Raw genomic sequence first — 14,482 nt, 5'->3', positions numbered from 1 at the left:
ATATGAACATTTAAGAAAACTCCCTGTTTTAACCCTTATCCCCACCTCCCCCCCCCGGGGGAGGTGGGCACTTCACCTCCTGCCATTTTTTTGGGATCAACCTTTTAGCCGCGTTTAACAAATGTGGTATCAAGGATTCTTTGTAGGATTTAACCGCTTTCTTACCTCCATGAAAAATTACTATCCATGGATTGTTTTTTATCTCCCTCGTGGTAATATCTTTTATCAATCCTAATATTTTCTCCCCAAATGTTTTAACTTTTGGGCAATTCCACCATATGTGGACCATTGTGCCTGGAGTCTTGCAACCTCGCCAACAGTCCGCCGACTGTCCCTCTTTAAATTTGCTCAATTTATCTGGTGGTGCATACCAGCCCGTTATGCACTCATAATTAATTTCTGCGGTCCTATTGTCCACAGCTGAGGAGTGGGTCAGTTTTTAAATTTTTCCTATAGTGGTTTTATCCTTCTGTGTTCTTAACTCCCGTTCCCATTTTTTGATGAATAGGGGCATCTCTAGTTTGTCCACTGCCAATAATATTTTATAAAGCCTTGATATAATGCCTTTAGATTTATCCGTAATACATAACCTTTCCAATGATGTAAGCTGTTCCCCTGACCTTAATGGTTGGGGTAAATTTTGGACAAAGTGGCACAACTGTCGATATCTCCACTCGTCAACTACCATTAATTCCTTATTGTGTTTTAACTCCTGCAATGGTGTAATTTTCCCTTTTTTTATTATATCCCTTAGCGGTGCTTTATCTTTTTTTTATCCAATTCCCACCCACTGTTGTTTTTCCTGGGGCAAAATATAAATTTTCCTTTAAATCTATGAGGGGTGAATTATAGTCCTTGGGCCAGATTCAGAAAGAGTTATGCCAACGTATCAGTGATACGCCGGCATAACTCACACTTTGCGCCGGCTTATCTGTTTTTCTGTATGCAGAAAACAAGATAAGCCGGTTTGCAGCAAAGATCTGAAAGCTGGGGGCGTTCTCGCTGTTTTACGCCGAGAATATGTAAATCAGCGAGATACGCCAATTCACGAAGGTACGCGGGCCCGACGCAGTCACTTTACGCCGTTTACGTAAGGGTTTTCCCGGCGTAAAGATAAAGCTGCCCAAAGCAGGCACATCCTATGTTAAGTATGGATGTCGTGACCGCGGAAAATTTGACATTTTTTACGTCGTTTGCGTAACTCGTCCGTGAATGAGGATTTACGTAGATTACGTTCACGTCGAAAACACCGCCATAATTCGGAGCATGCGCACTGGGATTTTTCTAAGGCCGGCGCGTGCGCAGAACGTTCGGCGCGTGGACGCGCCTAATTTAAATAGGAGACACCCCCTACCCGCCTATTTTGAATTAGGCCGCCCAATTTACGCTACACCGCCGCAACTTAACACGCAAGTGCTTTGTGAATACAGCACTTGCGTGTTAAGTTGCGGCGGCTTAACTTAAATAAGAAAAGTTACGCCGCCGCAACTTTGCGCGCGGCTTTCTGAATCTGGCCCCTTATCTATTTGTTTGTGCAACATATCCCATATTTTAAGTGCATTGCGTGTTAACTCGTGAGTATTCTCATCCAGTGCTCTATACTGAGGGGGATTCCAAATAATGCCTCCCAATTTTGTCTTGGACAGTGCATTTTCTATCTTTACCCATCTTTTTTCCTGATTATCTCTGGCCCACTCCACGACCCTTTCTCTCTTTTGTTTAATACAACCATCTGCGTATCACTGTAACTGTGAAAATTTCTCAATAAAAATTATTTGAGTTAAAAATTGATGAATAAAAAATTATAATCTAGGATAATATTTTAACCTTGTATTTTTTCTAGATTGCTGAACTGGCAAATCCGGTTACTTGGTTGGATGCTGGTGCACAAGTCTTCTACTCTTTTTCTCTTGCATTTGGTGGCCTTATTTCCTTTTCAAGTTACAATTCTATACAGTAAGTATACCTTTTATGTTTATTTTTTCTAAAACATCTACTACAGTGAGAGATATATGCCACAGAATTTTATTTTTAAATAATTATACATGAACATAATTTTTTTAATTAGCCCTTCCCTAAATGCTCATTTACTCCTATGCAAAGCTAGTAGTTGCAAATTTAAATTAACAGGGAAGCAAGGAAAGTAGATTTTTTGGACAGTACAACTTTCACTAATATATAGTACAAATATGTGCAGCAATGTAGGCAATCATTTGGCAAAACAAAAAGTGGCCAGAAACCCTGTGCCATGAATGAGAGTCTCAGACACAAATAAAAAAACGCACAATCGTTTTTTTTTTAAACTGAAACCTCTGTTACATATGCATTTCTGTCCACTGAATATAGGTCTAGAACTAACACTGAGTCTGCCTTAACCACTTAAGACCCTGACCATTATGCAGGTTAAGGACCTTGCCCCTTTTTGCGATTCGGCACTGAGTCACTTTAACTGACAATTGCGCGGTTGTGCGACGTGGCTCCCAAACAAAGTTGGCGTCCTTTTTTTCCCACAAATAGAGCTTTCTTTTGGTGGTATTTGGTCACCTCTGCGGTTTTTATTTTTTGCGCTATAAACAAAAATAATGCGACAATTTTGAAAAAAAATCTATATTTTTAACTTTTTGCTGTATTAAATATCCCCTAAAAATATATAAAAAAAGTTTTTTTTCCTCAGTTTAGGCCGATACGTATTCTTCTACCTATTTTTGGTAAAAAAAACGCAATAAGTGTTTATCGATTGGTTTGCGCCAAATTTATAGCATTTACAAAATAGGGGATCGTTTTAGTGCATTTTTATCAATATTTTTTTTTTACTACTAATGGCGACGATCAGCGATTTTTTTTTTGTGACTGTGACATTATGGCAGATACATCGGACAATTTTGACACATTTTTGGGACCATTGTCATTTTCACAGCAAAAAGTGCTATAAAAATGCACTGTTTACTGTTAAAATGACAATTGCAGTTATGGAATTAACCACTATGGAGCACTGTAGGGGTTAAGTGTGACCTCATATGTGTTTCTAACTGTAGGGGGCGGGGCTGGACGTGTGACTCCAGTGATCTTCTTTCCCTATATCAGGGAACAGACAATCACTGACACTGCCACAATGAAGAACGGGGAAGGTGTGTTTACACACACCTCTCCCCGTTCTTCAGCTCCGGTGACCTATCGTGGGACACCGGCGGCGATCGGGTCCCGCCTGCGCGGTCACGGAGCTTCGGACGGGCGGCGGCGCGCTCGCGATCCTACGGCTGGGCTTGAAGAGACACGTACAGGTACGTGATTGTGCCCAGCCGTGCCATTCTGCCGACGTATATCGGCGTGAATGGGTCCTTAAGTGGTTAAAAAGCACTGCATTGAACTAGCCAGGGGCTAATTAACAACCAGCAACTGTTACGACAATGAACACGTCAGATGGCACTCAGGAGTATGTAATTACAATACAGTGCCTTGAAAAAGTATTTTTACCCCTTTTTCTACATTTTGTCATGTTACAACAAAAAACGTAAATGTATTTTTATTGGGATTTTATGTGATAGACCAATACAAAGTGGCACATAATTGTGAAGTGGAGGGAAAATGATAAATGTTTTTCAAAATTTTTATACAAATAAATATCTGAAAAGTGAGGTGTGCATTTGTATTTAGTCCCCTTTACTATGATACCAATAACTACAATCTTATGGAACCAATTGCCTTCAGAAGTCACCTAATTAGTAAATAGAGTCCACCTGTGTGTAATTTAATCTCAGTATAAATACAGCTGTTCTGTGAAGCCCTCAGAGGCTTGTTAGATAACCTTAATGAAAAACTGGCATCATGAAGGCCAGGGAACACACCACACAGGTCAGGGATAAAGTTCTGGAGAAGTTTAAAGCCGGGTTAGGTTTTAAAAAAATATCTTAAGCGTTTAACATCTCACAGAGCACTGTTCAATCTATCATCTGAAAATAGAAAGATTGGGCCAGATTCACAGAAAACTCTGGCGGCGTAACGTATCGTGTTTACGTTACACCGCCGCAAGTTTTCAGCGCAAGTGCCTGATTCACCAAGCACTTGTGTGTAAACTTACGGCGGTGTATCGTAAAGACGTCCGGCGCAAGCCCGCCTAATTCAAATGTGGCGTGTACCATTTAAATTAGGCGCGCTCCCGTGCCGAATGTTCTGCGCATGCTCCGTTCGCAATTTTCCTGACGTGCTTTGCGCGAAATTACGGCGCCCCAACGTGTTTGTGAATTGCGACGTGCGTAACGTACTTACGCCGAAAAAAATAAATTAATTAAATTCGAAGCGGGAACGACGGCCATACTTTAACATGGCTGGTGTAAAGTTAAGCAATGAAAAAAATTGCTTAACTTTGCGACGGGAAAAAACGACGTTACGCACGCGAGTAGCTTCGTGGATCGCCGTTAAGGCTAATTTGCATACCCGACGCAGGAAAACGATGCAAACTCCACCCAGCGGCGGCCAAAGTAATGCAGCCTAAGATCCGAAGGCGTATGAAGCCGTAAGCCTGTCGGATCTTAGCCAAAAGCCGTTGTATCTTGTTTGTGAATCACAAATTAAGATACGACGTGGCAAATTTGAAAATACGCCGGAGTATCAGTAGATACTCCGGCGTATTTGTTCTGTGAATCTGGCCCACTATGGCACAGCTGCAAACCTACCAAAAAATGGCCATCCACCTAAACTGACAGGCCGGGAAAGGAGAGCATTAATCAGAGCAGCCAAGAGGCCCATGGTAACTTTGGAGGAGCTGCAGAGATACACAGCTCAGGTGGGAGAATCTGTCCACAAATCTGGCCTTTATAGAAGGGTGCCAAGAAGAAAGCCATTGTTGAAAGAAAGCCATAGGAAGTTTGCAGTTTGCGAGAAGTTATGTGGAGGACACGGCAAACTTGAAAGAAGGTGCTCTGGTCAGATGAGACTAAAATTGAACTTTTTGGCCTAAAAGCTATTTGTGGCAGAAATCTAACACTGCACATCAACCTGAACACACCATTCCCACCGTGAAACACGGTGGTGGCAGCATCATGTTGTGGGCAAGCTTTTCTTCAGCAGGGACAGGGAAGCTGGTCAGAGTTAATGGGAAGATGGATAGAGCGAAATAGAGGGCAATTTTTTAAGAAAAACTGTTATGCCACGTACATCCGATCGGTTCATCCGATGAAAATGGACCCATGGATTTTTTCATCAGATATCCGATGAAGCTGACTTTCATCAGTCTTGCCTACACACCATCAGTTAAAAATCCGATTTTGTCCAACGCGGTGGCGTAAAACACAACGACGTGCAGAGAAAAATTAAGTTCAATGCTTCCGAGCATGCGTCGACTTGATTCTGAGCATGCGTGGATTTTTAACCGATGGACTTGCCCACAGACGATCGTTTTTTTCTATCGTTTTTTTCTATCGTTTTTTTATCCATCAAGTAATTTTAAAACAGGTTCTAAGTTTTTTCACCGATGGGGAAAAAAAAACGATGGGGCCCACACACGATCGTTTCGTCCGATGAAAACAGTCCATTGGACCGTTTTGATCAGACGAAGCGATCGTGTGTACAGGGCATTAGAGTCTGCAAAAGACTTGAGACTGGGGTGGAGGTTCACCTTCCAGCAGAACAATGACCCCAAACATACAGCCAGAGCTACAATGGAATTGTTTGGTTCAAAGCATATTCATGTGTTAGAACGGCCCAGTTAAAGTCCATACCTAAATCCAATCTGTGGCAAGACTTGAAAATTGCTGTTCCCAGACACTTTCCATTTAAGTTTAAGCTATTTTGCAAAGAAGAATGGGCAAAAATGTCACTCTCCAGATGTGCAGGGCTGGTGAAGACATACCCAAAAGACTTGCAGCTGTAATTGCAGCGAAAGGTGGTTCTACAAAGTATTGACTCAGGGGGGCTGAATACAAATGCACGCCACACTTTTCAGATATTTATTTGTAAAACATGTTGAAACCCATTTATTAATTTCCTTCCACTTCACAATTATGTGCCACTTTGTGTTGATCAATCACATAAAATCCCAATAAGATAAACTTATGTTTGTGGTTGTAACATGACAAGATGTGGAACATTTTAAGGTGTATGAATACTTTAAGGTACTGTATATAGCATATATAGAGTGCAGGGGTCTGGAGTAAATAACACACAAAGGGCCAGATCCACAAAAGGGATACGACGGCGTATCTACTGATACACCGTCGTATCCCTGTTTCTATCTTTGGAACTGATCCACAGAATCAGTTTCCAATAGATAGGCAGAAGATCCGACATGTGTAAGGGACTTACACTGTCGGATCTTAGGATGCAGTACCGCATCCGCCGCTGGGGGCATTTCGAATCGAAATGCCGCTTCGGGTATGCAAATTAGCACTTACGGAGATCCACAAAGCTTTTCAGCTTCGTTTTTTCTCCGTAAGTATTAGTTTGCAATTGTAAAATTAGGGCTGCTTTTACAAGGCCTAAACTGTTCAGGCCTTGTAAAAGTAGACCCTTCTATCCCGCGTCGCCATCTTTTTTTTTCAAATTTTTTTTTTCCCGCCGCAACTCGTATTATTCTTTTTACGCCCGTCGCGATTCTCAAAACCCGGCGCAACGTAAAACCGAAAATGACGTTGTGAGCATGCGCAGTATGACCGGCACGGGAGCGCGCCTAATTTAAATGGGACTTGCCCCATTTGAATAGGAACGCCTTGCGCCGGCCGGATTTAAGTTACACAGCCGAAATTTCTAGGTAAGTGCTTTGTGGATCGGGCACTTAGGTAGAAATTTTCCGGCAGTGTAACTTAAATGAGAATATTTAAGTTATGACGGCTGGCTGTGGATCTGGCCCAAAGTGCATTGACTAGGAGTACGTATATCAAGTACAGCTCAGCAAACCAAGTGCAGCAGCCTTAAGTATGTAATGTACAACAGTAAAGGATATGTACCATGCAGCACAGGGTACACACTATGGCCCAGATTCTCGTAGATGGGCGCAAAAATATGCGGGCGTAACGTATCTCATTTATGTTACGCCACCGCAAGTTTTTCAGGAAAGTGCTTTATTCACAAAGCACTTGCCTGTAAAGTTGCGGCGGCGTAGCGTAAATCACCCGGCGGAATTCAAATTCGGCTGGTAGGGGGCGTGTTTCATTTAAATGAAGCGCGTCCCCGCACCGAACGAACTGCGCATGCGCCGTCCCTAAAATATCCCAGCGCGCATTGCTCTAAATGACGTCGCAAGGACGTCATTGGTTTTGACGTGGACGTAAATTACGTCCAGCACCATTCACGGACGACTTACGCAAACTACATAATTTTATAAATTTTCGACGCGGGAACGAAGGCCATACTTAACATTGGCTGCGCCTCATATAGCAGGGGCAACATTACGCCGGGAAAAGCCTAACGTAAACGTCGTAACTTTACTGCGTCGCGTACGTTCGGGAATTCGCGTATCTAACTAATTTGCATACTCAACGCGGAAATCGACGGAAGCGCCACCTAGCGGGAAAAAAAAAATTGCAGTTACGATCCGACGGTGTAAGAGACTTACGCCTGTCGGATCGAAGGGATATCTATGCGTAACTGATTCTAAGAATCAGTCGCATAGATACGACGGCCCAGATTAGGACTTACGACGGCGTACATGACGCTGCGCCGTCGTAAGTCCTTTGAGAATCTGGGCCTATGTTTCTAGTAACAGGATTCACATCTCTCAGTCTTTGACTCTTTTCTTCCAGCAAAGCTTCTTCCTCTCTAACCTCTCGTATCAATTCAGGATAGGTTGGTACCACCTGGGTCCTTTTCAGTAACAGCTTCAGCACAATAGGATGATTTGGCCGAACCCCATGTAGCACCCGATCCAGTCGTGCTTGGTCAGCTTCTTTGGGGTCAAGACCTCTCTTGAGGATGATTTGGTGTAGCATCTGATCTACCCAAGAGATGTATTTGGACAAACTTTCCCCTCTTTGTTGATGATGTGGTTGACCTTGAAGATCAGGTCAGCAATTGTCTCAACTCCAAAAACAGCACACAAATCTTCAATGTAGTCCATGGCAATACAAATCTTCTTGCCCATCCCTGGATTACGGATCACGTCGGCTGCTGGGCCTCGAAGGCTCTCACTAAGCCCCTGTCATTTCACAGCCTCTGAAACACTCCACTCTTCCATCGCCTGTAAAGCTTGACTCATCCAGGTTTCAAACTCGTCTGCTCCCAAAGGCGTCGGCAACTGTCCTGAGAAAAATCGAAGTCTCTGATAACTTTGATTTGCATTCCCAGGCCCATTCTTCACCAAGCTAGATGACTCATATCTGTGTAGAAAGAGAGTGAAGGGGCGCTGTCCCCTTGAGAATCAGTCCCCATAGGCACAGAGCTTTTCTCGTGAGCCTTTGTTGGAGGTGGCTTCTCACTCCCTCCTCTCTCGCTTCTGAGGGGGAATACCCTTGCCATTACATCCTCCGTCAAGCTGATCTCTTCCTCCTGAAAGCACACTGGTACTTCTTCCTGACATTCTATCAGTGCCCTGACTTCAGCCATCTCCATTGAGGCTTCAGTTTACACCAGGCAAGGCCAGTGTCCTGGCACTAAAGCTCTCAGATACCTTCTGATCTCTCTCTCGGTATGTTCACTCCCCGAGTTCTCCAGAATGGTGTTTCTGTCGATGGGAGTCCCATAACTTTTACCCCACTCGATCGTGGTCATGGATGCGGCTTCCTACTCAGGTTGAAGCTCTGATTTAGGTCTACTGGGAACTGCTGCAGATAGCATCCTGGACGAGCCCTCAAATGTAGCACTGCCCCCTTGAGGAACTGCTAAGAATTACCTGCTCATCTGCAAGGCCATGACCAAGTGAACCTTCCAACTCGTCTGGCATTCTGAGTTCAGAAATCCTGTTAATACTATAAATCAATAATCAAGCAAATAGGGAAAGTTATTTTACAAAGAAAGGAGTAAATCGGCAGATTTGTGATGACAATTCAGGAAACAGACTCCTCACAAACACAACAATGGTTGAACAATGAATAATTTTATATTCACAATGGTACACTATATTCAGATCCTAGGTCACCTTATAGTGGATGTTTCAGTTAACTACACATGTGGCCACACTGAAATAAATGCAATCTAAACAGCCTATGCTATATTCATGGTAGAGCTAATCTCCCACTGATGTTATATATGTATATGTTGTAGTATTGGGGGTGTTTAGCTCTCGTGGTAGATGCATTTTTTCGTGCAGTCGACACCAAACAGGCATATAACGTTAAAGGCCTGGTGGCCCACGTTTATTAAATCAGGAAAAACAAAACAAAAGTCCACTCTGGATTTCCACGCAGGGGTTTAAACGATGATCAGAAACAACTGAAAATACTAGACCACCTGGCTACTCTTCGACATGCACTGCTGCCATAGGTACTGGTCCCTTAAACCTGCAGCTCCTCCAAAACCACAGTCCTGGATGCACACGGCTCCGAAGCCCTTCAAAGCACACAGCGTCTGTCCCAACACAGAGACACCAGCAGCCACTGCTGCAAATCCACCTTCCTCTCCCCAGCCCTTCATTATATGAGCTGTGTGCACTGGGGGACACAGCTTGCAGGCTGTCTTTAAAACCTGGACACAGGGTTGGAGATCCCGTCCCACCCATATCTCTGAAGGATCTCCAAGCCACAGAACCCCATGTAGAAAAAAGAAAAATCAGAGAAAACTGCCAGAGCAGTTTTCTCCGTTTTTAAATTTAAGCTCTGCAGCTCTGCATTCAGCCAATATTCAGACTCTGTGTCTACTTCAACATCATTTTCATTGGGACAGAGCCTCGCTCTGCCACAATGTATACAGGTTTCCTATAGGTGATGGCAGTGGAGTTCCACATGGCAGATCTGTTATTCTTAGCTAGCTAGTTGGAGCTCATTAATTGTAATCCGTTTGATGGCAGATGAAACAATAGATTACAAGTAGTGTAGGCCTAAGGTTTCTGAGTACACTGACACAGCAATGCAATAAAGTGTTGGCGCTATATAAATCCTGTATAATAATAATAATAATAATAATAAAGTGTTCTTGGGTAAAGATGTGTGTGCACTGTGTTTGGCAATAGTGGTAGTGGATAGGTAAGGATTGAACAGGTTGCTCTCTCACCAATGAACCAAACATTTTGCTGTCTTCCACACAGAAACATAGATTGCAACACTCCGGCAGTTGCTTCTCTGTCTCGGTCTTCTGTAGCGACTTTCCCCACATGTTTGCACCGATGGTTAGGCTCTGTAGATAATGCTAGTAACAGGATGTCCATCAGTGGGTAACAGGACTCAGCCTCTCAGGCCTTGTGGTGGAAGTAATGTTCCACGTGGTAGGGAGCGACCTCTCTGAGAGGCCACACAGAGAGGTCCGTCTTACATCAGGCCCAGCAACCTTCAGGCCACTGCAAGAGTCCCTGGGATTTGTAGTCACAGGATACAGGAATATATAGCAGCAGGTTCCAGAAAGACTATACACCCCATAACTCACTCCGCTGGCGCACAGGTATGAGGTCACTCACTGTTGAATCACAGGGCAAACAACATTCAAAACACTGGAAGGTATGAAACTTTCTGGTTACAGTCCACATCGCTATATATACAGTAATTGTAACTACTGCACACTTTACACTGGCCTGCATATTACTTTGCTCACTCCTAACTACTGCATTCCCAGCAAACAAAGTGGTTGCCCATTTAACCTATAGCCCAAAGTACAGAGTTCAGAGGTCATAAGTATGTAACATACAGCCCCACTTAAGGAGAGCATTGGTCAGAAGTATGTAATGTACACCCTAGCGTACAGAGTACAGGACTTTGGAATATGCAATATACACCCCACTGTACAGGGAGAAGCACTCAGTACAGTCCAATGGGCAAGTACATAACATATGAACATACAGTACGATGTATGTAACATATAGAACGTTATACAGAGTAGGTTGGTCAGGAGTATCTAATGCACATGGTAAATTACATGATCCTGACCTCTGCGACCTGAATGCAGTGTCCTACAGCACATACTGTACCTGTTGCCGAGAATGTGTTTCCAGCACGACAGCATTACGCTGATTCTCGGCGACAGGGTGCCTACATCTCGCACTCGCTGGAATAAACAAAGCAAATTCCAGCGAGAGCGTCATAGAAGTGACAGGGATTCGACTTGGATTCCCGCCAATTCTAGCTGCGGCGTTTGGTATGCATCCCGAGAAGGAACTCCACGCCAAATTTTTAATAAAAATCCGGCATGGGTTCCCCCCCCAGGAGCATACCAAACGCTCTTGAGGGTCTTCTCCGCTCTCCGGGGGTCTTCTTCTATCTTCTCCACTCTCCGCTGTTGACTCGGCGCTCCCCGGTTCTTCTCCCGCTCGCTGTCCGGTGCCTTCTCCTTCAGGGCTGGTCGCCGCTATCTTCTTGTGTTAGCTCAATTACTAGCGGTGGCCAGCCTGGCTCTTCTGTGACATCTTCTTCTCTTCTTCTGCCTTCTTCCAATGTTGATCCGACGCCTCTTCTTGCTGCAATGACAGGTGCGCGATTTGCATCCGATTTATATAGGCCTCTCTTATAATGTCACAGTCCCATCATGCTCCGGTACCTACCCACGTGGTACCTACCCACGTCGTGTGTTTATTTACTTTTACACTTTGCCTCCAGGTGAATGGGTAGGGGTACGATGTACCCCATATTCATTCACTTAGGGTGGGGGCCGGTATCTGGGGGCCCCCTTATTTAAGGGGGCTCCCAGATTCCGATAAGCCCCCCGCGCGCAGACAACGACAACCAATGGCCATGGTTGTCGGGAAGAGGCCCTGTCCTTATCAACATGGGGACAGGGTGCTCTGGGGTGGGGGGGGGGCCGCAGTGCGCCCCCCTGCCCCAGAGCACCCAACCCCCCCATGTTGAGGGCATGCAGCCTGGTACGGCTCAGGAGGGGGCCGCTCGCTCGTCCCCACCCCCATTCCTGACCGGCCAGGCAGCGTGCTTTGGATACGGGTGGGTCTCCTTACAACCCATACCAGACCTAAGGGCCTAGTATGCTCCTGGGGGGGGGAACCCATGGCTTTTTATTTAAAATTTGGCGTGGAGTTCCTTCTTAGGATGTATACCAAACGCCGCAGCTAGAATTGGCGGGAATCCAAGTCGGATCCCCGTCGCTTCTATGGCGGCTTTGTCTCCATCGCGGCAAGCCAGCTCGGCGCTGGCTCCCGCGATAGGGCTCGTAGGTGGTCAATCTCGCTGAGAAAGGGAGCGAGATTGACACAATATCGCAGTCACCCACTGTACTCTTCACTTTTGAACTCTGTAAGCTGTGATGTTCCTTCCCCTCAAGCAAAAATCTCTGCATTTCCCAACTTGTTGAAGGCTCACCATAATTCCACAACTTATTTTTTCAGCCCCCCACTCTCCTCAGCTGTCTCCTTCCTTCAAATAGCATGACCAGCTCATTTCACTCACAGTGTGGGCCACAAACTTTTCCACTTGTGTCCATGCTGCTGCCTCCTGCTTGTACATTGCATTGAGAGTTTCTCAACACATTTAACACAACTTCAGCCACAATTTGACCAACAGGCACCTGGGGAACCAGACAAAAAATGCTGGTCACATACCCTAAGTGCTGCCACTAGTGATGTCCCTGGTTTAACGGAAAGCTAAAATTATAATTTAAGGCCAAATCTGGATAGCAAAGGTCTCACTACTTTAATGCCAAGGAAACATAAGCATATTGTGTGCGCCACATATTAACATCTAGCCAATACTGACATATTATTGAAACATTGCTTGTTCCCAAAGAAAATGTCAATCTTGGTTTTGACCTTAGAGTAAATCAAATTAACTGATATAACCACTTGGGGGCACCATTCTGACCCTCTTCCCGGCTGAATAAGCCATGAGGTAAATCCTGACGCACCTTGAATGACTTTCATCCCTATCTCTATAGGCTGCTAATAGAAAGTCTTGTCTAGTAGGGATAGAGGTAGAGAAAAGGGATGAGCTGAACCAACCCCCCACCCAGTTCGGTTCTCATCCAGAACATGCGAACTGACCGAAAGTTTGTGCGAACATTCGAACACCGTTAAAGTCTATGGGACTCGAACGTGAAAAATCAAAAGTGCGAATTTTAAAGTCCAATATGCAAGTTATTTTCCTAAAAAGGGTTTGGGGACCCGGGTGCTGCTCCAGGGGACATGTATCAATGCAAGAAAAAGTTTTAAAAGGAAGTTTTTTCGGGAGCAGTGATTTTAATGATGCTTAACCACTTAAGCCCCGGACCATTTGTCTGGTTAAAGACCGGGCCACTTTTTGCGATTCGGCACTCCGTCGCTTGATGTGCTTTTTTTCCCACAAATAGAGCTTTCTTTTCGTGGTATTTGATCGCCTCTGCGTTTTTTTTTTTTTTTGCGCTATAAACAAAAATAAAGCGATATTTTTGAAAAAAAATCAATATTTTTTACATTTGCTATAATAAATATCCCAAAAAAAGTCCATTATTACCAAGATGTGCTGGTGCCCTCTAGTGGACTTCAGTAAGGGGCCAACCAAGTCCATGGCGATCCTCTCAAAAGGGACCTCGATAATGGGCAGGGGTACCAACGGACTGCGGAAATGTGGATTCTCGATATTCTCGAGTGTCCCCATGTACACAAACTACAGCCATTTTCCTAGGATGTAAGGTTTTTCCCACCACTAGATCACTTTTCACTAAGGTGACCAGGCTACCTGAATCCAACAATACCACAACATTTTTACCATCTAAGCACATTCTATATAAAGGTTTCTCATTTCCCTTTACTGCAGTGCATGTGGTTGTAAAAAGGGACTGTGGTCTCTCTGTCAAAAAGTCACACACTGCATGGGTTCATCACCCGCTGGGCAAACCGCTGCTACATGTCCCTCTTCCCGGCAACGGTAACAAATCAACCTTCTGGTCCTCTCCTGTGGGATGGGTCTTCCAGGCCGCTCTCGCCAAACATTAGCAGTAGTCCCGATAATTCCTCTAGTTGCTCCTTGGTACCTCTCTCCACCCCCATCCCTTGATGCAGTCTTACCTATAGGTGGGCAGGGTCTGGTCTTGGGGTGAAAAGTCTGTGCGTCTCTGGTGGAAGAGGACAAATTCTCCGTTGTTAGGTACCTTTCGACCAGGTCTACAAGTTTGTCTGCGGTTTCCGGACCACCATGGTTCACCCATTTCTGCAGGGTGTTAGGAAGAGACCTACAGTGGGTAACCGTGATATTGTGTCAATCTCGCTCCCTTTCTCGGCGAGATTGACCACCTACGAGCCCCATCGCGGGAGCCAGCGCCGAGGTGGCTTGCCGCGATGGAGACAAAGCCGTCCTAGAAGCGACGGGAGATCCGACTTTATGCATTCTGAGAGGGAGAACTCCACGCCAATTTTTAAATAAAAAACCAGCATGGGTTCCCCCCCCCCAGGAGCATACCAGGCCCTTAGGTCTGGTATGGGTTGTAA

At 44.8% G+C, this 14,482-nt stretch overlaps 1 protein-coding gene across 1 annotated transcript in view; it reads left to right on the top strand.

Annotated features, from left to right (window-relative positions):
- SLC6A19 (solute carrier family 6 member 19) overlaps positions 1-14,482 on the top strand; it is a 112,030-nt gene that overhangs the window by 65,826 nt on the left and 31,722 nt on the right. The window contains exon 6 of the mRNA XM_040353351.1: positions 1,844-1,956. Coding sequence (XP_040209285.1) covers positions 1,844-1,956 — 113 coding nt within the window. The remainder of the gene's footprint in view (positions 1-1,843; positions 1,957-14,482) is intronic.

This window comes from Rana temporaria, chromosome 5 (assembly GCF_905171775.1).
Source record: "Rana temporaria chromosome 5, aRanTem1.1, whole genome shotgun sequence".
Taxonomy (NCBI): Eukaryota; Metazoa; Chordata; class Amphibia; order Anura; family Ranidae; genus Rana; species Rana temporaria.
The sequence above is the reverse complement of the archived record's forward strand: the minus strand, read 5'-3'. Positions and strand labels throughout refer to the sequence as shown.